At 39.9% G+C, this 27,669-nt stretch overlaps 1 protein-coding gene across 3 annotated transcripts; it reads right to left on the bottom strand.

Moving 5' to 3' along the window:
* Positions 1 to 479: 479 nt before the first annotated feature.
* LOC124110990 (catenin beta-like) lies at positions 480 to 26,650 on the bottom strand. 3 transcript variants are annotated; one of them, XM_046470518.2, is made up of 16 exons: positions 26,586 to 26,650; positions 14,797 to 14,861; positions 11,038 to 11,168; positions 10,348 to 10,477; positions 9,937 to 10,124; positions 8,994 to 9,298; positions 8,188 to 8,392; positions 7,091 to 7,235; positions 6,543 to 6,646; positions 5,737 to 5,943; positions 4,759 to 5,013; positions 4,172 to 4,333; positions 3,520 to 3,670; positions 2,949 to 3,073; positions 2,175 to 2,307; positions 480 to 1,699 (listed from the first exon to the last, which is right to left on the bottom strand). In XM_046470518.2, the coding sequence occupies exons 2-16, from the start codon at positions 14,840 to 14,842 to the stop codon at positions 1,494 to 1,496; spliced, it is 2,493 nt and encodes an 830-aa protein (XP_046326474.1). In that variant the 5' UTR covers positions 14,843 to 14,861; positions 26,586 to 26,650; the 3' UTR covers positions 480 to 1,493. The 3 variants fall into 3 exon arrangements, with proteins under 3 accessions (XP_046326474.1, XP_046326477.1, XP_046326473.1); XM_046470521.2 differs by lacking the exon at positions 26,586 to 26,650 and adding an exon at positions 26,273 to 26,428 and having other exon boundaries at positions 480 to 1,748; XM_046470517.2 differs by lacking the exon at positions 26,586 to 26,650 and adding an exon at positions 26,273 to 26,428.
* Positions 26,651 to 27,669: the final 1,019 nt, after the last annotated feature.

Here is a 27,669-nt window from a genome sequence, read left to right as displayed (position 1 = left end):
TGGGATACGATGACATGCATCCACCACCGGAATACTGTTCATGTACCAGCCTTGTTCGGCAAGGGTGGAAACTCAGTTATAGATTAGTGACACTCAACTGAAACTTTTGAGCTTAAATGTCATCCAGCTGGCTGGTAAGTACATGTATTTGTACAATACCAGTGTGTAATGTTAAACCACGACAAATTTCATGTACTGCACACCAGACTTCTGCTCAAGACAGGTCTCCTAAGAATCCAGTGACATGTGCGTGGTCCATACCACAATATTCCAGCAAATACAGTTGCCTGTAAATAATACTGTCTTGGCCCAAGAAGTTGAGGTTTGAGAACGATCAACACTGGGTACAGATATTGACCGTATCGCCTTTGGGCTTGGGATACCATGTGACCAATTTGGCCCTGAATCATGTTCGGCTCTGGGGTCATGTAAGAAATTCCTTGCAAGGCCCGACTTGACAAACAACAGGGTCAACAGTATATATAAAACACCATCTTTTTTATTGTCGTCATGCACAGAGGTACTAAAACAGTCAGCTACAACTACATTTGGCTAAGAGCGTTACAAAAAAGTGGCATGAATGAATCACTAGGTTGATGGTATACTAATTAACGTCAAAAAATGAAAATCTATCAAAATTGCCTCTATTAAATGCAAATACTATATACTTTGAAAAAAAAAATCTCTTCACAAATATTCATCATGTAAAACATGTTCATAGATAATATATAGATAAAAGATGGGGGGAAAGAGTGAATGCATGATAGATGAGTGGTTTATGTAAAAAAAACTTTTAAAATTTCACAACCCTTAGTAATGATAGAAGAAATTTTGCTCACGCCAAAGAAGCAGTTATTCACCAGATACTTCTGACTAAAATAACATCCTACTACATTTCTTGGTCATAAATATATATATTTGTAGTTAAAATAAACTCGTTCAACAAAATAAAATTTTGATTGATAATCAGAAAAACGCATGTAAAACGGAAGCGTCACATGGCATTTTTTGTATTCCTTCAATACAGCTGCAGAATGACATCTCAGAAGTGACAGTGCCAATGTAGTGTTAATGTGTTGAAAAAGGACTACCTCTCCAAAACTTGTTCTGAAAGGAATGAAATAATGAAACTATATACATTACTGGTCCTGCCATTATAAAATTCGGATTAACATTTCAAAAACTGACAAAGTACAAGGTTTACATTGAGAATCATACACATAGCCAACAGAAAACACCTTAGACATTAAGTCTTGCTTCTGTAAATAGCATAAATAGATTTTTTTTTTCAGTCAAGTAGTCACTGATATGCTTGAAGGCTGCTCCAACCAAACCCTGTCAGTCCACTGTCAGTATTTGACACAGCTAGCTGTATCCTTGTGACTCGATCCTAACAGTTTGCACTAGCTTGTACAGATCCACTTCCTTCTCAAGTCAGTCAATCCGACTGTTGATTAAGTGTCTTTACCACTGTTCTGTTCAGAGTTCAGAGTTCAAAGGTCGGTATCGAACCAGGCCATGCCTTGATTATCCCCTCCTTGGGGCTGTTGGGGGAGACTGGAGTCGAGAGTTTCGAAATTAAGATCTCCTGATCCAGGGCCCAGATCGGGCAAATTGTCCATGTGGCCATAGCCACTACCGTGGTGGCTGCCGATTTCTAGGCCTTGCATTGAATTTATTGGGACTTGTCCTTCATAATCTGGAAGAAATTCGTTCCTTGGTTCAAATGTGCAGATTTCAGTTGAAGCCTTTTAATTTAAGAAATATCTGGATATCAGGTCCAATAATGCAATTGTACATATCTGAATATTTTCATGCTCTCAATTAAATCATACTAAATTGTTATTCCTGAACAATTACATTGCTATATATTTCATTCAATATTGTTTACTTTGGCAATGCCTGAACTATTAGTTATATTGAATACACAATGCCTTTATGAATCCCCTCTACTAATTGTTTAAAATTGCCCTGAAACATCCATGAAAACCATGATTGGGTGCCTCACCCTGAGTGGGTTCAAACCCCAGATGGGACTAGAATATGTACTTTATCTTAAACAATTGTCATCCCAAACCTAACATTTGTTATAGATGTATTGATACTAGTCTGTGGGAAATTAAATCTTGTAACTTTACACGATGTCTTGTCTGAGATAAGGTTAGTGTCTATACCTGATTGTCCTCGATCCATGTCATGTTGGCTACCACTGTACATACTTCCTTGACTTCCATGATGGGGAGGGGCATACAACGTGTCACTGGTACCCTCCGGGGGCAGGTTCATCCCGACATTGAACCCTGGGGGCTGAAGTAAACAGACATGTTAGCGAGGCATCTTCACTTCGTATCTCACAAGCTCAATTCCTTAAGTCCCCAGATGGCTGGTAGACCAAAATGGTTTTACCACAAAACACAATTAAAACGCTCGAGCAGGCATAGATATGGCCCCAAGTCCATTAATCATAGATGAGTGAGTGAGTGAGTATGGTTTTACGCCGCTTTTAGCAATATTCCAGCATTATCACGGCGGGGGACACCAGAAATGGGCTTCACACATTGTGCCCATGTCGGGAATCGAACCCGGGTCTTCGGCGTGACGAGCGAACGCTTTAACCACCAGGCTACCCGACCGCCCCTAATCATAGATGAATGAAAAAACCTGGAGGAACTAGCTGTTTTTTATGAAAGCTATTACACATAAACCACTTCTCCAAAATGAGTTGCGGAATACAAATTTGGCAAACAAATTATGGGGCAATCATATTTCTGGTAAATGTTGATTGATCTCAAATGGATTTCTTTACATTTTACCATTAGATAATTAAAGTTTCATTTAATGGAAAAACTGAAAACAGCGACAACATGCAAGTGTCCTTTCCACAACCATTGCGAGTCACCTTCGACTTATTCAGACTCAAAACTATGACGCATGTTCCAAGGACCTACCTCTGACCAAGGGATGTTCTGGTCTCCTCTGTACAGGGAGCTGGTCAGTTCCATGGACAGTCTCTTCTTGTAGTCCTGGGGCTTATCTTCAGACATGCGGAACAGCACAGCAGCGGCATAGGTTGCTGCAGAGGAAATATGTACGTCAGCAACATTTAAATCTCACAAGTTGTGTTTATTCGTTTGTTGTTTAATGCCGCAATCAGCAATATTACAGCTAAAGGAAGGCGGTCTGTAAATAATACAGTCTGGACCACAGTCCAGTGATATCATGAGCATCGAGCCACGCAATTTGGATACGATGGCATGAATCAACCAAGTCAGTGAGCCTGACTTAGGTATGGGGCTGACAAACCTAGAAACATAATCGGGGCGAACCGGGATTCGAACCCACAATCATAGGTTACTGGCGTGCCCAGGGCACGCAACTCTGCACAGCGAATCGAGGCGCCTTAGACGACTGGGCCACCCATGCCCCCCATCTACTGTGCTAGGCTGAATCCAGTGGACATAAATGAATTTCTATACTGATGCATCTTATTGTTTTGAATATGTACACATTACCACTTACCAACACCCTCATTCCGTGAGTGTAGCAGCTCGGTGAGGGGGGCAGTGGCGCCCTCTTGTTCGATCATCTCGGCTCCCTCCTTGTCAGCGGCCAGCTCGCACAGCACGCCCGCTGCCACTCTCTGGATGTTCTCAACGGGGGAATACAGCAGCTGCAACCACACAACCAGCTGAACTTAGTCTGCGTTTACAGCATCATGCATAACACAGGACAGTTGGCCCACAGGGGCTGGCACGAGCAGGGTTGTGTCAGTACCAACATATCGACATAGCCATTAATAACAAAATTATTGCTCTATGAAAATGACCTTTGTAGACCTAGAATTAGTTTAGTGCTAAATTGAACAGGTTGATCCATTAAATGTCCAAAATTGAAATCAGCCTTCTCACTGTTCATAAAAAACGTGGTAATAATTTGTGGCAGTGAATTTCAAATTTTATTGATATGATATATGACAACATCCCAAGTCATGACACTGGACTAAAAACATTTCAGACACTCAGCACTTGCAGTAGCTTCCAGGACATTTATTCTCAAAAAAGAATGTGCTTTGGAATACGAGGAACAAAAGCAAATCGAACCTTAAGCACTTCTGCAATGACATGTCGGTAATAATTTCTATTGTAAATAATTTCTGATAAAGTCTAAGTACCTGAACGAAAAGTGGGATACAATTCAGGCCTCTGATGACTGCTCTGTTGTGAGCCTCGCGGGCGAGGATGTGAAGTGCCCCAACTGTTCCCTCAACGATCTCCTCCATTCTGACACCATCGACATAGCTGGAACCGCCATTATTGGAACTGATGGAGGCTCTCTGCAACAAAAACAAGGCATCTGAAACTTTTGCTCTTAGTAAGACACTAAATAAGTGATAAATATTTTTACAAATTTTAAAAAAGAAAACAGCATTTATGTTCTCAATCACATGAATAAAGTTAATGCTTAACAGAAATAAGTAGGCATGTTTACAATGAGATTACTAGAAATTATTCAGAAGCAAATTTGTAACATATGCAAAATAAACCACTGACCCGGGTGCTTGTGTAAAAATACACATGAATTGCTTTGCACAAAAACCCTGAATAACATTACACTGTATAATTATTGTACCACATCAATGTCGGCATCTATTCATAAACTCTGTTGAAGGGAGCATTGTTTGACCTGCCATGTATTATTAGCTGTGATGTTCCGACCAAACGAAAACTTGAATATCTTACAAAGCACATGGCAACTTACCCTTTGAGTGTCCTGGTGTGCTCTGATGAGGAGTTGTACGATGCGGGGTAGAGCACCGTGTTCCCGGAGTGGGGCGTGGTTTGCAGGGCACAGGGCGAGGTTACGGATCAGACCAACAACAGCCTTGATGAGGGGCCAGCGACTTGGTGGGTGAAGGAGCTTGACTAGCACTGGAAGGCCGTAGTGGAGGCGCACAGCATTCTGGGCCATTTCTGCTTCTGGGTGACGGGCTGTCAAGTGGCGTAGAGCACACACCTAGGAAAGAAATAAGGAATAACTTATTGGATGTTTGCATAAACATATATGGATGGACGTTTGCATCAAAAGGTATGCTGATGGCGATGTTTTCATTATTTTAATAGCAGCCGGGGAAAATAAAGAATGGGTTTGCATGCTAAGCTTTCTCCAACTTGCAACTTGCAACCATAGGGTAGCTGTACAGGAACAAAGAATGTGCTTCACTCGCTGCACCCTACAGTTTCAACTTCCAACATAGCACAGGCATCTAATTCACCGATTGTGAGGTGAGATGGGGTTTAACGTCACGTCCAAGATAATTGCACTTATATAGCGACGTGCATGTACGTGTGTGTTTTTGTGTGGCTGCTTGTACTAGTCCGGACTGATGCCGATTTATAGTGCTAGCCCACAGATACCATGCCGCAGTTTAACATGAATACCCCAGTCAGACACAGTATACTGACTCCCAGCCGACCAGTCCTTGTTTTAGCCCCTTAATGCCGAAAGCCAGACAGGGTAACAACAAGTACCATCTTTTAACGTCTTGGTATGACGCGGTTGGGGATCGAACCCCGGACCTTCCGCTCTCCCACTAGACCACGGAGGCGGTTCACCAATTGTGAATTTTTTTTAATAGGGTCCCGGTTTTTCAGTACATAGATATGTTTCCAAAAAGACGGAATTGTGAAAAAAGTCTTGAGAAAATCAAGGGAAGGTAATCATGGACTTGCTACTCACAGCTGGTTCGGTGATTTCCTCTCGGTCTCCGGCCTGCATGATGGTCCGTACTAGCGCCTCGATTCCGCCAACCTGGCATACCATCACTTTGTTCCTCTGGTTGTTGCAGGTCAAGTTGGACAGAATACCTGCGGCACAGGTGACTACATTGATGTCGTTGGATGTTAGGAGTTGGACCAACATCTGGAGGAGGCCTTCAACTGCATCCTGGATGGATGAAATCAACATGAAATCATGAAACTCCGGCACAGTGAAGGATAAAGAAGCTAAAAATCTATTAAGTAACATGATGTTAAGCTGATAATTCTCATGGCACTGGCTTGCTACTTCATGAAGAAGCAAGCAGTTTTCGAGTAGCAATACATAGAAATGTTTGTTTTTTAATGCCACACTCAGCAATATTCCAGCTATATGTTGGCAGTCTGCAAGTAATCATGTTTGGACCAGACAACTCGGTGACTGATACCCTGAGCATCGATCCACGCAATTGGGATACGATGGCATGCATCAACCAAGTCAACAAGTCTGACCACCCGATCCTGTTAGTCACCACTTACAACAAGAATAGTCTTTTACGGCAAGCATGGGTTGCTGAAGACCTATTCTACCACGGATCTTCACGGGTCGGTTTCTTGGTCGCAATACATGGAAATGAAAAGACTGAAATGGACGACACTGTCAGTATGGCTGAACAGAGATTATTGCTGAACACCGCATCAGCAATATTGCAGCTATTGCAGGAAGATGGAACAAGTGAGAAGGGTTCAATGGGTAAATTTCTGCTTCATGTAGCATGTGACACTTACAATTCTTGTTGCAGCATCAGACAAGTTTCTGAGTGTCCACAGACAGTTCTGGACCAGCCTCTGACTCTGATGACCAAGGTGCATAGCCAGGCTTGCCATTCCTCCTGCAGATGGGAAATACAGATCAATATTTACAGTAATTACCATTATCATCTTAAAGCTTCATCTTACTCTCAAAATGTCTTTGCCATGTTTACCATTGAAGTCCATAAACTAAGTGGGTTTAATGCAGATTTTACAGTATTCCAGTTATATCACGGTGTGTCAGCTTAATGTGGGCGGAAAGCCCGAAGTGATGCAGGTCTCAGACTTTGACCACTTAAGTGAAATCCACGAGCACGGGTATGGCGCTGACAAATCTAGAAACATAATTGGGGCTGCAAACTAAGACAACAATCTACTGAAACAACAGAAAGATACAACTTTAAGCAAGAAGACCAGGCATCATACATCTAAATTTCGAGGAGCTTTTTCTGAAATATCTATCTTGACGGTTAAAACTCCCAAGACACTGAACTGACAATAGCGCTCATAGGTAGGCTACATACCTGCTTCTACAATGGCTGGCTTGTTGCTGGAGCAGACCGATAGCACCTTCAGAACACGAGATGTTGTCCACAACAGTTTTTCATATGTGTAGGATTTCATGATACGGACCAGCTCTCCGGGTCCTCCACTGGCTAGGATGATCAGCTGCAGATGAGAATTCCATGAGTTAGCCAAACACAACAAGCAGTATTATCTGGAAGGGACAGTGGTGAGCAAGTTGGGTTTCCATTTATATCGCGGCATGTCAGCTTGATGTGGGAGGAAAGCCCCAAGTGATGCAGGTTTCAGACGTTTAGCACTCCGGTGAAACCCACGAGCACGGGTATGGTGCTGACAAACCTAGAAACATAATTGGGGCAAACCGGAATTCGAACCCACAATCATAGGTTTCTGGCGTGCCCAAGGGACAAATCTGCACAGCAAATTGCGGCGCCTAAGACGACTGGGCCGCCTGTACCCCCTGGAAGGGACACGCTCGGACCTGTTGTGGAGTATACTACATGCAAGTTCCTCCAATTATCTGTACTGAAGACGGGCATTGTGATGGAGTTAGAAAATCAAGTTTGATACCTGGTTTTCTAAGTGAGTGAATTTGATTTTACGCCCTTTTTTAAACAATATTCCAGCAACATCACGTCGGGGACACCACAAATGGACTTCACAAATTCTACCCATGTCAGGAATCGAACCCGGGTCTTCTGCATGACGAGCGAACACTTTAACCCCTAGGCTATCCGACCGCCCCGGTTTTCTAAGTCTAGACAATAGTAATACTACTATGAACCTGAAATTGTTATTAGTGTATGGACGACTGATTTTGACAACATGGGAAAGGAGTGAGCTTTCCTGCCTGGCACATGCATAAGAGGTTTGGGAATGGGAACTATTTAGTGGCACAACTAATTATGGATAGTTGATAGTGAAGGGGACTTCTGTTGAAAATATCTGAACATTTTTCTAGTATGACGGCCAAAATACAGGAAATTGGCAATAACAGAGGTAGGGTATTCACAAGTCTAAATCATGTTCCAATAAGACCCAGCTTGTTCGTGTCATGTCATGTTCTCAAATAGATGTTGAATCCTAAAACACTCACTTTGCTTTCCTGGTTTCCATAGGCAAGGATCTGCAGACAGTCGGTGGTGATAGCGAGGAACTTGACATTGTTGTTTCTTTGTAGGAGTGCAACCATCTTCTGTAAGCCTCCCGCCAGGCGCACGGCCATCTTGGACCCCTCTTGATGGAGCAGGAGGTTGTGCAGTGTGGTGATTGCATAGAACAGGACTGACTCCACTGGTGAACTGGAAACAGACACTCATGATATAAACTAAGTGAGTGAGTATGGTTTAAGCCGCTTTTAGCAATATCACGGCAGGGGACAACAGAAATGGGCTTCACACATTGTACCCATGTCAGGAATCGAACCCATGTCATCGGCATGACGAGCGAACGCTTAACCACTAGGCTACCCGACCGTCCCTGATATAAACTATGCTTATAAGTGACTTCCTACTCAAATCAAATGCACGGAACTAAATACTGACCTCCATAATCATATTTTCAGGTTATTTTGCAGTTGGTATACAAGCTGAAATAGTAGCTACCAAATTCCTGGCATATATTTGACAAGATCCTTTTCTGGGTAATTTATATTAGGTATATTGAAGGAAAATCAGTATGTACGACTGAATAAAAGAAAGTTAAGGAATACACATTTCATTAATATTACCGTCACGGCTTAACATTTTTTTGTACTGATTATACACAATATCGTAGTTATTAGTTAGTTATGACTGAAATGTTAAACATTGAAAATGACAATTCTTGCATGCAATTAAGTCAACAGTTTTCCTTCCTCCTTTCTGAAATTGTTTGAAAGATTGGTTGGAGCTTTCCTCGTACCTGAGGAGTTTGACAAGAGCTGGTATTCCTCCAGATTTGAATATGGCCAGGAGACCCTGTCTATGATGTGACAAGTTGTGCAGGGTTCCGGCGGCACAGCGAGTGGTCTCCAGGTCGTCTGTGTTGTTCATGGCACGCACGAGAGCAGCAACCATTTGGGGGGAATTCATGATGGCGTGGCGACTGGCCTCTTTCTTTGACAGCTGGTGTACCATCATCGCTGCTTGGCTCACCACCACTTGGTCCTCGTCATTCAGCAGTTTGATCAGCTCGGGGATGGCCCTTGTTGCCAGATCAGCATCATCCTAAACAACAAACAGTATGTATTAATCTGTTTCAAATGAAACCAAATTAATTATATCATTTTATTTATTTTAACATTGATAAAGGCTACTTTCTAGAAGAAACTAAGTTTAAAGATAGAAAACTGTTTACTTGTTTATTAACGCCGCAATATTCCAGCTATATGACAGTGATCTGAAAATAATCGAGTCTGGACCAGACAAGCCAGTGATTGATGTGATGAGCATTGATCCACGCAATTGGGATACGATACACATGCATCAACCAAGTCAGCGAGTCTGACCACCCGATTAATCGCTTCTTACGAAAAGCATAGTCACATTTTACAGCAAGCATGGTTTGATGAAGACCTATTCTAACCGGATCTTCATGGGTAAGTTACAAGCTTGAAGTGTATAAGCTTACAAATGTTGGTGATTTTTGCCTAAAGAAAATCTCCATTAAGGAAACACATGGACCTTAAGAAATATGGACATCACATCCTGTATCTGTAAGGAATCAAACCTGGGCTGATAAGCCAACATAGTAACCATTGGCCTATTCAGATGTTTGTGCATGTTGTTTAAGTCTGCAATAAGTGGTCCATAAGTTATCCAGATAATCCAGTGATTGATTCCACAAGTGAGGCAAGACTAAGTACCTGGTAGTTGATGAGATTGACAACAGCGTGTTTCAGCATCTGCGATGGTTCGCTGAGCCTCTGAACTGCTGTGGGCTGGTCAGGGTGTATTTGTGTGGAGGGGATCTGGACACCAGCAGGCAGCGTCTCTGGGAACATGGCTGCTCGCACTCGTTGGGAGCGGGTTTGATTCAACTGCTGGTTGATATCTGAGAAAAAAGGCATCAACGTTATTTTTTTATCAGATTTATTGATGTATCTGTATTAGGATCATGTCACTACATTTCTATTCTGGAGTCGACATTTTTGTCATCAATTGTAATTTATACTTAAATGAATATGAATAAATAAATTAAGATTAGCTGACGTTTCTTTAATCTCTCCACTATTAAAGCAATTAAATGACATCATTGACTTAATGATTTCACGTACCATCCACCTGTTCCTGGCCATAGCCGTCGCTGAAGTTGCCTGGCCCCCAGTCAAACATCATCTTGGATGGATCCATGTTCTCATCCTCTATTTCTTCCCCGGGGCCAGTCTTGCTGCTGATGGAGGGGGCCTGCAACACCACAACACACCTTGCATTGTCTCAACATTCCCAGCATTGATTCCATTTGGTTCCAACATGCCAGGTATAATAAGCTTATTGACACGCCTATCTTAATGTGGGACTGATACTGTACAGATTTGGTTTTGTTCACACGTCACATATTTACCAGGGAACTGGCTTAGAACTAATACAGGGATGACAATGGGTATTTTCCTTTTCCGTCGAACCGTCTTTGCAATGGAGCGTGGTCAGTAAATTGGAGGTGTTGATGGGTGAAGCCATCAGATTTTAACAAATTTATGGTCAATAAAATTCTCAGAAGATTCTCACCCCTGCTTATATCAAAATAGATCATTATCAAAAAGCAAACTGTCTTTGCTTTTTATCTGTTAAGGGCAGAGGCAGTAAAAAAGAAGAATTATCTTCAAGTATCAAGGTTTCAGATCTGTTCATTTTTAGGATATTAACCAATGGTAATAGAAAAGTGGCCAAAAATATTTTTCAAATTTGGAAATTAGAAAGTCAAACATTGCTGAAAATCATAAAACAGGTTTCTAGCATATTCTCACCTGTGTGGTTGCACCTGAGTGGATGCCAGAATCTGTCATGTACTGGTTCTGCTGCCACATCATGGTCTGTTGTTGCTTGTTCTCCATTGGCATGTCGGACAAATCCATGTAGTTACCGCTGCTAGGACCAACTAAAATACAAAACAGTCATTAATTGGCCTGTCATGCTATGAACAATGATCATACTATGAACATTGTGTAAAATGCAATATTTATCTATAAAATTTATTTCATTTAGAGAAGTGACAACTTATGCCGGAACTACTTTCAGTCTACCTCAATGACACCATGGTTTTGAGGGTCACACCATGAAAGAAAACAAATATAACACTGTCTTTATCTTGTGAAATAACATGTTATATTTCATCTCATGGCCTGCAAAGTTGACATTTTCACTTGTGGCTGCACCATTCAATGAAATATCTTAAAAAGACAATTACATCGTCTATATATTCTCCATATAGCCATTGAAACCTGGACAGTACAATCTTTTTTCTGTCAGCTCAGCTCCCATACATCATCCACATTGTAACACCAAAATCTACGGCAGCAGTTTGCAATATAACCACTTTTAAGACCCCCCACCATCTTGTAAAATTGCTTTTGGTCCATTAAGCCAAGCTAAAATACTGGAAATGTCACATGTTAATACATACCACTCAGAATAATTTTTCATACAAGCATTAAGTAAACAATATGCCACTTTCAAGACAGAAGGAAACACCTTGAAAATCCCAACTGTGCTGCTAACACGAACAACTTGTTACCACTATTTAGTGTTTTACAATGGGCCCCCTACATCTCACGTTTACAAATTATTTCAGTTATAACTGACTAACGAACTAAATTTCCGCTACATCAAACAGTTCTTATTGAAATCTTTAATACCTACAAAATACACAATTCACTAAGACTGAATCTGCAAACAAATCAATATTCCTTGACAGTAGACACAAATTAATTTAAATCTGCATACCTCAGCTTGTGTATTTTCACAGCAGGGACTGGTTTATAAAACTTCTTTTTTTTCCAAAACACTACCCCTCCCCCTCCAAAAAGGAATTCAAAATCTGTGTCAAAAAGAACAGTTCAGGAAATGTCAATGGTAGCATTAAACAACTAGTGAAAGCTAACAATATTTACCTAACTAGGTTCACAGAAATTCCTTGTTGACGAATACACTTCCCTTCATATGCCTTGTCCAGGCAGGTACGAGCTCACGCATCAACACGAAACTCGCTAGGCTATGTTTACAGATAGCATACTAAACATGCTACCACTGCTCTATGACAAGGAAAAATCGTGGTCCGGGATTTTACTAGGATTACGCCTTGCTCCAAAATAGATCCTGCCATGTCTTGGCAACTGTTATATTTAGATGATCAATACTTGAACAATATACCATCCGACCTCACTATGCCGTTAGCACATTGTTTTTTATCAGCTGAAAAGTCTCGCAAAATGTTGTGAATCCTTATACTTAGTTTTCTGAAAGCGAAACTTCCATTTAGAAATAAATAAAAACGGGCATTAAAAACGTATGCTAATTACAAAAGGTATGTGGTGTTTACAAGTGCCAAACATTTCTACACGCCTTCCTTGTTTTTCAAAATTGAAATTAGCCATGCATGAAATGTTACTGTGTTTTTCATAAAAACACTTGCTTTCCTAATGTCGTGGGAGAAGGCTTCAGTTTATAAATAATCAACTCGGATATAGCAAAGTGACTGACTCATAGTCCTGTTACTTACACCTGTTGTGACACTGACAGATAAATAAACATTCTAGCCTCACTGCATTTTACTGCATGTCATAAGAAATGAAAATTAAGGTTTCAAACAGTTGAAACCAGTAACATATTCAGAGCTCCAAATAAATTTTTGAGCAATTGAGTTTTTACGTAAAGGTTTCTACTTTAATTGGGTTATTACATTTTTCATTGGGGGTCATTTTTTAATAGCTGGTCTATTCACTATCAGGTTTTTCCCCAAACGAGTGAACATTTTAAGATTTACAAAACAATGAAATAATGTTTTAGATATGTTACTATTCTAAATATCTAGTATTGACCATGTTGACTCTGAAAGTAAATTTGTTCGTAATGGTGTTTTGGAAATTAGCTCCTTTGTACACATGCTGATACATTTAATGCTTGCGTTTCTGCACGCAGGTTAATTGAAAGTAAATGGGTTTTGAATAAAAATAATAGTTTCCCTGTGTCACTTTGTTTGTAGGTTATTTAGTTAGTGTGAGCGAGTATGGTTTTACGCCGCTTTTTTTCAACATTCCAGCAATATCTTGGGAGGGACACCAGAAATGGGCTTCACACATTGTACCCATGTCGGGAATTGAACCCGGGTCTTCGGCGTGACGAGCGAACGCTTTAACCACTAGGCTACCCGACCGCCCTGTTATTTAGTTAGAAAGTGCCAAGACAAAAACATAATAAATCTATGCATGCAGCACACATACCATCAATGATCGACTCAATGTCCAGATTTAGTCTCTAAACTGATCTGTTAATCTGAGTTCACTGTTTTCAGTAATGAACTATTATGTTATAATTAACTGAGGCAACAGCACAAAGCTGACTACCTCAAGACAATTGACCAATAGATATTCTCATGCCAGCCATATTTACACTACGTAGAACAGGTTTGAGGCTCTCTTCTAACTAGCACCCAGCACAAGGCTATGTAATGTTATCAGGGAAAATGACCCACTTATAAGAGATGTATGATGCTGGGTAGGCAAATAAATGTTTTTCATCCATACAACCAGACGTTTGAGTTACAGAATAGCCGCATCAGCATTTGTTTCTAACATTTGTTATTGTGCAGTGTCGGGAGGGAGGGTTGCTGAAACAGCCTTTTCTTTTAGTTTGGCGTAACTTGACACTGAATGGGAGCCGCTGATTGTCTAACCACTATCCTTTCTAAAATAGTATAATCGAACAAAAACAAAATGTCTACACTTAGTCATTGTAAATAGGGATCTACTGAGGATATTGTGTGGAATTATTGTCTGCACTATTCATTTCAAGTCGCCTGTATATATCCCAGCCTACCCCACATCAGTGGCCGATAGCGTAACCATCCTGCTCATTTATACATTGTTAAGCTTTAATACTGAGTTTGTCGGAGCTTAGAAAAAGCATAGATTGTTTTTCAAATTATTCAGATTAACAAATGTCTGCATCTCGTATCTGATAGCAATGGCCCTTCCTAAACAAACAGTGTTCCCATTTACCGGTAATTACGTTTTTTTACCGGTAAAATTAGGCTTGGACCGGTAGTCCATGTGACTGCCAGTCCTGGCAAACGAAGTACCTTATAAATCAGTGATATTCATGTAAGTATGTTTTTCAATCTAAGTCAGCTATTTCTATCTCTAGGATAAAAATATCCATCTGTAGCAACTTTGTCTCGAAAAATTACAAAAGAAGAGGAAATCTATACTGTAGTTTGTGTGAATGACGTATAGATCAAACTTAGTCACTTCAGAGAAGACATTTTTGCACTGAAACTGATGTTGAAAGAAATTTTCTTTTCATGCATCTTCATTTGTTGAAAGTTGGGACTGGCAAATATTAGGGACGAACTAGTAATTTTAGGAGTTGCCAGTCCACAAGCACTGGCAGTTTCAAAAGCCAGCGAGAACACTGACAAAGACCTTCCCAATAGTAAATTTCTGAATTAACAGGGTCCAGACTATCAAGGTTTCACTGTAGACTAACTAGGAAAGGAACTGTATACTCACTGGTCCTAGCAGGGTCCCCAGACGCATTCATCTGGTAACTACTCATTGTTCACTTGTGGTCAAATCTGGAAAGAAAACGTAAGTTATTAGGAAATCAGTCATTTTGTAAATCATGGTAAATAGTTTCCTGAATAGGATACTACATTTGACAGGGATTAAAACCTTGCATGTTCAATTAGTCAACATATTCAGGGTAATTTCAACAAGACCTCACATATAATGTTTACAAGATGTATTAGCTGCCTCAAGCTGGATTGTTTGAGGAACTGGGGATATCCATGATTAAGTGCTAATATATCTCATTCATACTCAAATTAAACGATTAAGTTGAGTAACATGACTCGCCTTGTCAGCCTGTCAGTATAGGTACACAATGTCAGGATCTGGCTGAACAATCACTTGACATGCCTAGACCTCGGTGACAAGATAATGTATGTAGGTTTCAAAAGCTATAAGTGTTATTGCTACGTAAATAATAGCATGATATTCTCAACATGTTTTGTAAAGTCAATCTGCCAGAGTTTTCCACTTGGATGACCATGAAAACATGCCAAAACTGTCACATTATCAACAACAATTACAACTTGTCAAAGACAAATTCATATTGTAAAACATCGCATAATGCCCAAGTAACAGTGAACCAACTGAACCAGATTTGTATAAAGTCACAGGAAATAAATTATCCTTTTTCTCATCACCTGCACAAGTCCATCTCTTTGCACAGCCTAGTCAATCAAGATGTCATTTTGCAATGAATCACTGAGCCTGCTCTGAATTCTGTCCATCAAAATGTCACAGTCCTCTCCAAATCATAAAACATCTCGTCAAGACCATGACAATAATCCATGCATCATAAACCCCATAACTGGAAGAGAAGCTTATGAGAATGTAGCGCGTCTTTCCCACAATAAAGAAGATGCCGCATTCCAGAAAACACCATGTTCAGAAATAAGAAAATTCAGCTGCAACGAGCAATAACTACTTCCTTTCATCCGTCTGACAAAAAGTTGACGCTACTAGCCTGAACTTTGCTATCAGCATCCTTTTAAAGACAATTTAGTGTCAAAATATATGGACTAATATCCGAGGTTACTAGACCTATGCTTTGAACAAATAATGTAACAGTCTCTGACTTAACCTATCTTAAATAAAAGACATCCCAGCTCATGTGAGTACAGGGTTGCCCGTCTGACCTTGCCGTAAATAAATAATCTTGTGATGTATTTAAATTTTAGGAAGCATGTTTTCACATGGTTTTTCATGTCAGTTGTAAATGATTAATAGTGAGTAAGGGGCTTCCATGGCATAAACCATTACAGTTAAAGTTACTTGTTATCCTTCAGGATCTGTATTCCCAAAACTTCTAAGGACTTCAGCTTTTGTTACCAAGGTTACAAAGAATTACTACATATATATATAAGGTTAAGTAATAGATATCCCAGGTCACAATTTGAATAAGTTTCATAACATAACATAATAGTGTACACATATCCGATTAAACTGTGAATCAAAGCTAATGAGACAATCAGGGACCAAGTGAGTGAGTACAGTTCCACGCCGCTTTTAGCAATCTTCCAGCAAAATCATGGTGGGGGACACAAGAAATGGGCTTCACACATTGTACCCATGTTGTGAGTTGAACCTGGGTCTACTCGCGATGAGTAAACGCTTGAACCACTAGGCTACCCGACCGCACCTCAGTGAGTTTGGTTTTACGCCGCTTTTAGCAATATTCAAGCAATATCACGGCGGGGGACACCAGAAATGGGCTTCACACATTGTGCCCATGTCAGGAATCAACCCGGGTCTTCGGCGTGACGGGCGAACGCTTTAACCACTAGACTACCCGACCGCCCCGCACCTCAGGGACCAAGGAATATGTCCAGATCATTCTACCAAGTACTTGAGTTAGTAGCAAGTCACATGATAAACCAAGTGTTCTGAAAAGGTTATTGAGTGTGACAAGGTAAGTGTCAATCACCAGTGTCAGATCAGCTCTATTCCAATGTGACACGATACATCGACATGTCTCCCACCGACATGGAGAAGTAGGCCACAAATCAGTCTGAGTAGACACCAGTATACCGTCTACCACACACATCTACAAGTACTCGACAGTCGCTGAGCACTTCAACAGATTACACTTGAAATCATCATTCACACAGACAAATAGTTTGATGTATCAGGCTTCAAAGTTGCGATCTAAATTTCAATTTGTCTACTGTCTAAAATTCAGAGGTAGCCAAATGACTACCTTGAAAAATATCTGGACTAAATTCTATTGCTACACATATTTAGACACTAAAATAAACATGTCTGCTGCTAATTGTACTCGCAAATAATTCCTCCAAAAGTCAACAATGAAGCGAAATACATAAATATCAATGTAATAAGTATGTTATTTTAGTTGATAGTAGATTATATAGGTATACCAGCTTATCCAATAAACTAACATAAATTGCATCATTGTTCGAGTCACAAATAACAAAACTAAGTACAGTTTCCATTAATATACAATAATAGTTATTTGATCAAAGATAATTTCGAATGCTTTTGGCTACCTACAATAATAGCTTACATTTTAATTTTACCACTGGCTACCTGGAAAAATTACTTGTAGCCCTATGGCTATTTGGTAAAAATTTAAACTTTGAGGCCTGTGTATTCAATAAAAATGTTCAGACGCAGTCAACCTCAACTGTATACTTGCAAACACTGTTAGAAATTAAGAACTGTAACTGGAATTAAACTGGATACAAAGAAATTTGCTTTGATGGCCATTTGTAAAAAACAACATTACCTGTCTTGGATATATATCTGGCAGAAGCCTCTTAAAAGAATAATCTCTCAGACTTTTTAGGTTTACTGTTCAGGGCAGTCAACAAGCAGACTATGTCTAGCATTGGTTGTCACTGATGAAATGCGTACTAAGCTGTTTTTGTACTTTTGTAAGTGAAAGATGACCAGGGCTTCTCAGATGTGACAACTATTTACCTGTCAGAGCAGCTAAACACTGGTGAAAAAACCTTGGAAAAATCAGCCACCAAAGTTCTGTAGTTAGTAGACCAATAATTCAACATTCGAAAACTTTGCTAACCAAGATCTGCCATTTGAACAGAGGCTCAAAGAGCGCTGGCAAAAAGAATCTTTTTCAAATAGTTATCCAAGAATAGCCGTCATTCTGACAAGGGCCTTAACCCTCTGCCATGACATGAGCGAGTAGGCCAGTGTGTCGGTGGTTGCACAACACTTCCACTCTAACAATAGTATTCGCATGACATAACTGTCAGACAAACATTTGTCTCTAAAACTTTGAGAAAAATAAACAAATTCAATGTCAATGCACAAATAATATTTTTGAAATACCAAAACAATTAACATGGTCATGATTTAAATATTGAGCAAAAAAATTATCAAACTTGTGATAAGTGAGACAGGTCTTTGAACCTTACACTATGAATTGTACAGGAGAGACCACCTCTGGGATACCATCGGAGAGACGCATTCAAATACTATTTCCTCCCTAGTGAGCATAGCCATGGACAAGGGTGTAAAACGAGCACTCCCTCTATCCCTCCTGACAAGATAATCCCCCAGTGTTTCTCCACGCTTCAGCGGCCCCACTCCTTCACAATGGATGACAGGACAAGCTGGGAGGCAAACCACCTGTCACCTCGTTGAGGGACCGTTGCAATTCAAAATTATCCTCACTACTATAGGCCATGTAAACACTTCATCCCACAAGGGCCCTGTGGCAAAACAGAGACAATGAATACCCACCTAATCCCTACCTTATTAAATCTTCTAGCAAAGTGTTAAATGTTTACAGAATTAAGGATTTTAACAATTTTTTTAATAAATTCAAATTTTGAGAGAAAAACAAAACACTTGCATCACAGACAGACAAGCCCCCAAACATGTGGCCCACATTAAGACTAAGCAATGATGATCAGCATGCAAGATCATGTAGCTATGACGTCAGCAAATGTTCCCGTGTCAAAGCACATAATAAATCTAAGATGTCAATGTCTTAAAATGCAATAAATGAGGGCACTTAGACACAGGTCAAGAAATGACTGAAGATTCTTATCACCTCCTTGCCACTGCCAGATAAGGTGTATCACAACCAGCACTTTTTACTTGGTTATACACAACGTCACTGTTGTAAATCAGGTTTCATATGGGGGTAAGGGGGGTTGGCAGTGGTAGAAATCTAGCACAGGAATGAATTTGGGAATACTGTATTAAAAGCAGCAAACCTTAGTATTCCCTAAATTTCCAACAACATTCTCAAAATATTAATTGTTAAACTTAACGTGTTTTCAAAATTGTCTCGAGTCCTAGGAGATGTGCATCGTCTACAGTATTTGAATCTGAATACCAAAACCATTACCTTTTAAAACTAGGGCTATAACAAAGTCCCTCAATTGTCATGCTAATTTTGAACACTGTTCAATAAAACCTAAAATAATTCTATATAGCCTTAAATTTAAAAAAAACAAACACTTTTTAAATGTATGCATCTCAAATGAGAGCTTCAAACAATGAAAGCAAAACAGTCCTCTCAAAAATTCCTCCAAATGATAACATCAGATAAGACCTACCTAATGAAAATGGTTATCTCCCAGCAGGGTATCCACTGTAATCCAACTGAGGGGAAATCTGATGGGCAGTTGCCCTCCAACACACAAAACTAGAGTCAACTGTTCCTACTTGAACAGTGAATGAAACTATTAAACAAGGAAGGAGAGTAACTGTTGAGAAGGAGCTGATCCTTATCTCTGGCTGGGCTACAGCCACATGAGCTTGGGTGCTGTAAATATTGATAACATATCACCAAGCCAGCCGCTTTGACACATGTCACAGCAAATAATGAACTCACCCACTCCCACAGCAATGGCTGTCAGCTGCCAATAATGGCCTCTCCCATCGGAGCAGTTTGACATATGCCAATCTGTGTCGGCTGACATTTTGGCAGGCACAATAACACTCCACGGATCTCATAGTGCTACAGTATTAGCCTGTTATTACCAAGTGGTTGAGCCATGCTTAACTTCATTTAAAAACACACATGGTTATTTTTGCTCCATATAATTTGGCGTAATTGTGGATTGTGTAAACATCCCATATGCCAAATTTGAGTAAAGATATACTGGATGTCAGATTTTAATTTGTACGAACCTGCAAGTGCACACAAGTTCCCTTCGAAATAATGAAGCACTGTTTAAAAAAAGTAAACTCTGATTTTGGATTATATCTTTTTTTTAACTTTTGTTGAAAAATGCACATAAACAAAAAGAAAATTATTTTAGAATAAATAGTTAAAATCACTGGCTAGGATGACAGCGTAATTTGTTTTTTTCTTATCGAGGAAAAGCGATCAACATACATTAATCCTTATCTGTATCAGATTTTGACATTCACCTGCCTGAAGACAATTGACACGGTTGAAGGGTCACCTGTAAGGTGCCATGCTAAATATAACCCATAGGTCATCTCGGCCAATTAAACCGAGGTGGACAAAGGCGTGGCAAGTGGCAGCTTTATTGACAGTCGAGGTGACCAACAACACTGTGGGGCCAGACACCTCAACAATAGAGCTTCTGCTACTACCAACATTTGTATAGGTGGTAACAAGGGCAATTACCTCTTCAACAGGTATTGGTAATTTATAGGCAACATGCCCATGCCTTGTCTGAGAGACAATGACGTTTATCCCTGTGTCTATAGGCCCACTATTTGTTCCATTCATAAGACAACTTATTACTTTTCAATTACAGCACCTTCTTGTCCTCTTCATAAAATATACCTTTATAATGCAAGGTTTAGATTGAATGAAGCCCAGTCTGTCAGGAAATGAACAAACTACTTCGATTGATCACAATCGCAAAGTAAAAATATTGATTCTTACCTTCAGTGTTTGTTTTAATAACATTAAACACTATTGAGTGAAAACGTAAGTATTTTCAGCCATTGTGCCATACATCTGTGTACATTGAAACAAAAATGGCCAAGAGATCACATAAGAGCACATGCTTTTATCCAGTCTTAAAAACTATGGGGGATCCTGGTGTCCTTGAGTTTTCTATGGAAATGAAATCAAGGGATACCCTTAATCTTTACCTTTTAACATTAGGGTTATGACAGACAATGGACTTTCGAGTCTAATTTCGAACACTGTTAATCTTTTCTTTTACTTTCCAATTGACATCAAAGAGGGATTGTCAAATTTAACCTAAACTCCTTACAAGCAGTAGAAGCTAAAATATTTAGGCTACTAGTCCTTTTGATAACATATAGCAAAAGCCTTAGAAAGGGCAAATTTCTACTAGTCCTTAGGATACCGTAACTATTCAGCACTAGTGCCAATTTCTAACGCTGCTTACCATTTAGTAAGTGAGCTTTGCTATGACAAAGTAAAGTACAGATCACTTCTTTGATAGGCATTTAGAAGTTGGAGTAGCGAGTAAGGTTAGGAATTTATGGTTGAACAACTTTTTTATTACAATTAAGAGCGACGTTTCGATGTAGGTTCTAACACTGTTACCAAGCGTAGCGAATGAACAAATGTAAATATTTTAGCATTACTAATCTACTGCAGTCCCAACAGTCAAAAGAGCGTCCCCTTAATTCCAATGTTGCAGTAAACACTTTATATGTAGGTTTAAAACTTATCGTTTAAACATATGCCAATGTGATAAACTCACAATGATCGTGTATTCATGTCATGCTGACAAGATACAACAGCTGCTACATTGACCTACATACAGCCGTATAAGGAAGTGCAAGCACTCCACTTCTTGACACACAATATCTTTATGATCACCATGATGCTATTGTTAGCTACCAACATTTGCTCTGGACCAGCAATAGATGTTTTGGTCCTTAACAAATTTTGAGCAGTATATATTGGATTACAAAATGTGTGATCATCGACGCTACTCAATCTCATTCAAATCTGACATGACCCGTAATGGGAAGTCCTCAGAAGCGAGAACTTAGACCTGATTTTAATGAGATTGCTATACTACTTTGCGCAAGAAACGCATAGATCATGTAGATGGCCTTTGAAAATAGTTTCAAACTTGTGAATGGAAAGTATTCCATATTGGACTCAAAACTGTTAACGCTGCACTCAGCACTAGTCCAGCTATAAGACGACAGTCTGTAAATAATCGAGCTTGGACCAGAGTTTCCAGTGATTTACATCATGAGCATTGATCCATGCAATTGGGACAGATGACATGCATCAACCAAGTCAGCGAGCCCGACCAACCGACCCCGTTAGTCGCTTCTTAAAACAGGACTGAAAACAAAATCTACATTTCCTTTTTTACTAATAAAGTGTCACAAAATGGGGTTTTGTCTGATAAGAGTATATTGTTGTTCAATGCCGCACTCAGCAATATTCCAGCTATATGACAGAGGTCTGTAAATAATCAAGTCTGGACCATACAATCCTGTGACTAACATCATGAGACTGTTCAGTAACATTATTGTGAGAAATAACTATTTGTAGACCTGAAACTGGTAAATCACAAGCATCAGTGGCAATGCATTTACATGTTGCCCAGTGCATGACTTCATCCACCTCTTGACACCATATTGGCACTTGAGATCATCCAAGATCAAAGGGACCTTGCATAACCACAACATCTAGATAGCTCCAGGTCCCTATGTCCCAGGTATACTGTCCATTACTGTCAGAATTGGAGCAGGAAGGTCGACGTTGGTATTTTTTTTCACCAAAGGAGAGAAATAGATCAGTGTGTATCAACAACAGAATAAGTGTCAGACTGGATGCTGTGTACATGAAGTTGACAGATTCAGTAACGATCTTGGCAGTGAGTGAATGAATATGGTTTTACGCCGCTTTTAGCTTGACCTCACCGTCTCCATTCTGAGTGAGTGAGTGAGATTTTATGCCGCTTTTAGCAATATTCCAGCAATATCACGGCAGGGGACACCAGAAATGGGCTTCACACATTGTACCCATGTCGGGAATTGAACCCGGGTCTTCGGCGTGACGAGCGAACGCTTTAACCACTAGGCTACCCGACCGCCCCGATCTTTTGGAGCCATTTACTTGATTTAGGGGGGGAAGAACAGATCTTGTTCATACCCATGACAACGTCACAAAAGTGCATATCATCATTATCATGGCGAGATTTTACGTACTCAGGTAGTCTAGGCTCTGCAAGCACCATTTTCAGCACCCAACCCAAGCCTGTGATGATTTCCTGAGAACACAAAACATACTGCCATGGCTGTCAAGGTTCTGGATATGAACCCAGTTGAGGACGAGCTGGACAGACCTTTACATCAATGTCTACCAGAATCAGCAGCAATTACACCACGCTTTTCAGGAAAAATGGGCCATCATTCTACAAGAAGTTGTTCTTGATTCAACAGGCAGGTGTAGCAGTCATTCAGACCAGTTTCCACCCTTGCCGAAAAAGGCGGGAATTTCTGGGCTTAATTGTAGCGCCACCAGTGGCATCCTGTTGACCAATCAGATTCCAGCCCTCATAATTCAAATTGCAGACAATCAGGACCAATCACCTACCAAAAACTGCTTTTCAGTGTTCAAAATTAAACATGAAAGTCAAGGGGTTTTCATAACCCTTATTTTAACGATCCACATTAAGGTTATGAATCAAATACAATGCACTGTCACAGCCCCAGGATATGCCTTAATTCAAAACACTTGTTTAGTGCCAAAAGGTTTAGTCTACAAACCTGAACCTGATATCATTTCCACTGGATGTTTTAGTGTTAACATATGGAGCTAAAAGCTAAGAAATTGAAGTCATCAACATCACAACCGATGCATGAGTAGTGACCAGCATTAGAAATTGTCACAAGTCCTGTAGTCCTTGCCCAACTGCCCAATAGTTATGGTATCAAAATACTATCCTAAGGACCAGTAGAAATGTGCCATTGTATTAAGGGTTTTGCTGTATGTTATCATTAAGGACTTGTGGACTAAAACTGTCAAGTTTCTACCGCTGGTGACACCCATGCCCTTGGGTATCATGAGTGAGTTGGGTTTAACACTGCTTTTAACATTATTCCAGTTACATCGCGGCGTGTCAGCTTAATGTGGGAGGTAAGCCCGAAGTGATGCAGGTCTCAGACGTTTACCACTTCGGTGAAACCCATGAGCACAGGTATGGTGCTGACAAACCTAGAAACATAATCGGGATTCGAACCCACAGTCATAGGTTTCTGGTGTGCCCAAGGGACGCAACTCTGCACAGCGCATTGTGGCGCCTTAGACTGGGCCACCCGTGCCCCCCTTGGGTACCATGATACTCATACATGAACTGTCATAAGTGACTACCAGACAGGAAGTGCTTATGCTGACCAGCTGGTGTCAAGTGCCCTGGTTTAGTAAACACCGGGTAATGTAGCCCCAGGACATAATCAGAGATTCAGACTGAATGGTCACTTTCAGGTCAACTTATCCCCTCACCTGTGAGAACAGTGGCTGTAATTTAAGAAAATATTCCAGATGAACAATGGGACAATAATATCTCAAGCTTGAGAGACATTGTGTATTATCTAGGGGTCCTAAAATGCACATGGCTATGGTCTATAACTAGTCTTCTTCAGAAACATATTTTGATAGAGAAATTGAGAAACACATGTATAATTTAATTCAAAATGGGATTTTTAAAAATTCTTATTTTCTTTATTGCAGATGTATTTTAACACTGTACTTTAAGATTACACTAAACATATGCTTTATCTCTATTGGTCGCAGTAAAGTACAAAGCATTTCAACCAAACCATCACATAAAGTGGAACTTCATTAACATGATTTATGGAAGTTTTGCTGACATTCCCATGGTAGAATATCGGCCTGGCGGAACAGCCCTAGATACGTCTGTGCTTTTATGACTATCACGACCCAAGCTAAAACTTATTTACTTAGGTAAAAACCATAATCTTACAAACACCATTATTTTCACTATCCATGAACAATATGCTGAACTAGCAAGCCCATGGTTAAGGATTTATGTTACCAAATGGTTATCCAGTTTGAAAGGGTCTATATGCTTTGTGCATTTATGAGATCCAGGTAGTATGGCAGTAATAAGATACATGACAGTGTTGTGTTACATGGCGTTAATATGTAAACTACAATTAACCAAGCTTAATACTGGTGGCTTAAGTCACACATTGTTGCATTGCCATACTTGCTAGAAACATGACTGGCCTGTGAAAGTGAATATTAGAAAAAGAAAATGGGTTAATTATTTTAGTTCATAAAATTAAAGCTTGTCTTATCTGCTCACTTGTGACATACACAACGTCATCAGAGTTCACAAGTTTGAGACAAGTGAAAGCCTTGGGACTTCTTTATTTCCATCAAACTCTAGTTATCATCTCATCCCTGCAGCTGAACTGTGGACAACTTGGATTCCAGGTCTCACATAGCTTCATTTTCTAGTACACCGACTGATCTTCGTCATAAAAAAATGCCCTGATGACTCCTTTACAATATGAATGATATAGATCTAGAAGAATGTCATATCAAAAAGTTTAAATATCAGGGAAATACCAATGTTGTCAACAACATAATCACTGCTCAATTATTGCGTAATTGGATGTGTCATGAATGCAAACTTCAAGTAAAGAATATTGACAAATAATACTGGACTAATTTCCAGGATTATTTATTAAGAGGGGAGATTAGTAATTGGTTACACAGCACTTTGTTGCTATCGAAATCTTGGCTAAATATTTCGAGAAACTAATTTACCTCATGTGAAATACAAACAGTGTAGATTATATATATCTTATTTTGATTACTTAAGTCATCTTTCAAATGTGAAGTTGATAACTCAGATTTCTCAACAACAAACTTAACAAAGCTTGTAAAAGTAGCCTTTTCGCCCTAAATTCAACAATGGTGTAAACGAATAATCAAAATAGTTCTTGGGATCTCAGGCAGTGTCATTTCCTGTTGAGGATAATAATCTTGTTTACATATAGTGAGTTGAGAATTGTTTTAGTACCAACACAAAACCTTGTATGTGTGTTCGTTCCTGGGCTCAGACAACTGCATTTTACTTGTGACAATAGGGTGACCACTCCTGCAGTGATTCTGAGCTCGGCCATAACCGGGAGCCGGGCAGGGTCATGTCGGCCATTTTGCATCTTTCTTTCCCGATCTTTTTGCAGAATTCCACCCCAGAAATGCAATATGCACATACAACTGTTCGAATACACGATGTGTTTTTCTTACATGATCAATACACAACCAGTATTGCATAACAAAACCAAGCATGAGCACAGCAAATTAATTCATGCGCTACATGTATGTAAGACAGTCGGTTGATTCGGTCGAACGAGTACGAACGAGATCGGGGCATCGTTTATTTTGACGCATTTTAGCGCTCATACGGCCTTAAATTAGCTAATACGATGCTCTTAATACATACAAGACGCATTCGCTGTTGTATCTTACCGAAATTTGGGCCCAGATGGACCACTGAGCGTCTCGAAACAGCCTTATATCGCTCTTCTCGTCAAGCCTTCGCCAATGTTTTACCGACCCTTTCACAATATATTCAAATTCCAAGATGGCGTCGTGTCTAGGAGCATGCGCAGTTCAGGGGCACCTGCTATACAGTGGTTCAGAATTCATAAAACCTACGCCACAACATGTAGTTCCTTCATATTCGAAATAAAGTTCGCTTTTGTATTCGATAATTAATTTATTGGTACACTGATATTAATCAAAACACAGCACAATACAATAACACATCAAGTATACTTACAATAAAGATTAAACTCGTATTCTCAAATGTAAATAAAGTTCACTGATGAGTGCAAGTTCCTCCTACGCGGTGATGTGTCTGAATGGAATGCTAACAAACTGACACGGGAACAAAGAAGCAGTTTACTACCGCACGAATTATTCGCTCTGCACGTGCTTTCACTGCAAGCTAAACATCAGTGATTTTATCAAATCGCCAATGACACGTGTTCACAAATAATCATGCTGTAAACTATCTGTTCCTTAAAACTTGATTAGCACTCACGCGGTTCGAGGCGAAAATGGGTTTGACAATGTTGACTAATAGGTAATTCGCAGGTAAAACGACACACCTTTTGACTCATGCTTAGATATGCGACATTGAATCAGGAAATACTGGTATGTCAGTCTGTCGTCGCTCCTAAAAGTTATGTTCATGCTTGAAAATGCGAATTTTTCGTACCAATACGACATGCTATATATACAATTAAATTGGTGTTTCAATTCTGACTGGTAATTTTCATAGGGGTTGGTGTGAGAAGGGGAATATGGAGGAATGAAAAAATGACATTCAATATTTTTAAATATTTAAAATTTGAACTGGTAATTTATTATGGGGTGGGGTCATAAACCAAACCCACCCCACACCCTCTATAATATATTACCAGCCCCTAATATAGCCATAATTACTCATTTGACTTTTGAAAAACATACCGGACGTTTTTATCTACACCTATATCACATTCAGCATTGGCGAATCTGTGACAGGTCTCCCACGTTCGGGGCGGTCGGGTAGCCTAGTGGTTAAAGCGTTCGCTCGTCACGCCGAAGACCCGGGTTGGATTCCCGACATGGGTGCAATGTGTGAAGCCCATTTCTGGTGTCCCCCGCCGTGATATTGCTGGAATATTGCTCTAAGCGGCGTAAAACCATACTCACTCACTCTCCCACGTTCATCTACTCGTATATTAATGTCATAAAATATTTGTTACGAATATTAAAAATGTCACCCACGAGGTACCAAAATGTGTGTTATTGTTGTGAATAATGTATTAATTATTTAAATGGAAACAGATAATGGTTTTCAAATATAACAAATCAACTAG

The sequence above is a fragment of the Haliotis rufescens genome, unplaced genomic scaffold (genome assembly GCF_023055435.1).
Source record: "Haliotis rufescens isolate VD_foot unplaced genomic scaffold, xgHalRufe1.0.p SCAF_4, whole genome shotgun sequence".
Taxonomy (NCBI): Eukaryota; Metazoa; Mollusca; class Gastropoda; order Lepetellida; family Haliotidae; genus Haliotis; species Haliotis rufescens.
Note: the sequence above shows the minus strand (reverse complement) of the source record. Positions and strands in the feature narration are given on the sequence as shown.

What these genes read in the sequence shown, in the direction of transcription:
- LOC124110990 (XM_046470518.2), bottom strand. Translation starts at nt 14,842, where the DNA reads ATGAGTAGTTACCAGATGAATGCGTCTGGGGACCCTGCTAGGACCA. An exon ending in TGGGGACCCTGCTAGGACCA is followed by an intron (nt 11,169 to 14,796) that starts GTGAGTATACAG and finishes TTTGTATTTTAG; the next exon opens with TTGGTCCTAGCAGCGGTAAC. An exon ending in TGGCCAGGAACAGGTGGATG is followed by an intron (nt 10,125 to 10,347) that starts GTACGTGAAATC and finishes CTTTTTTCTCAG; the next exon opens with ATATCAACCAGCAGTTGAAT.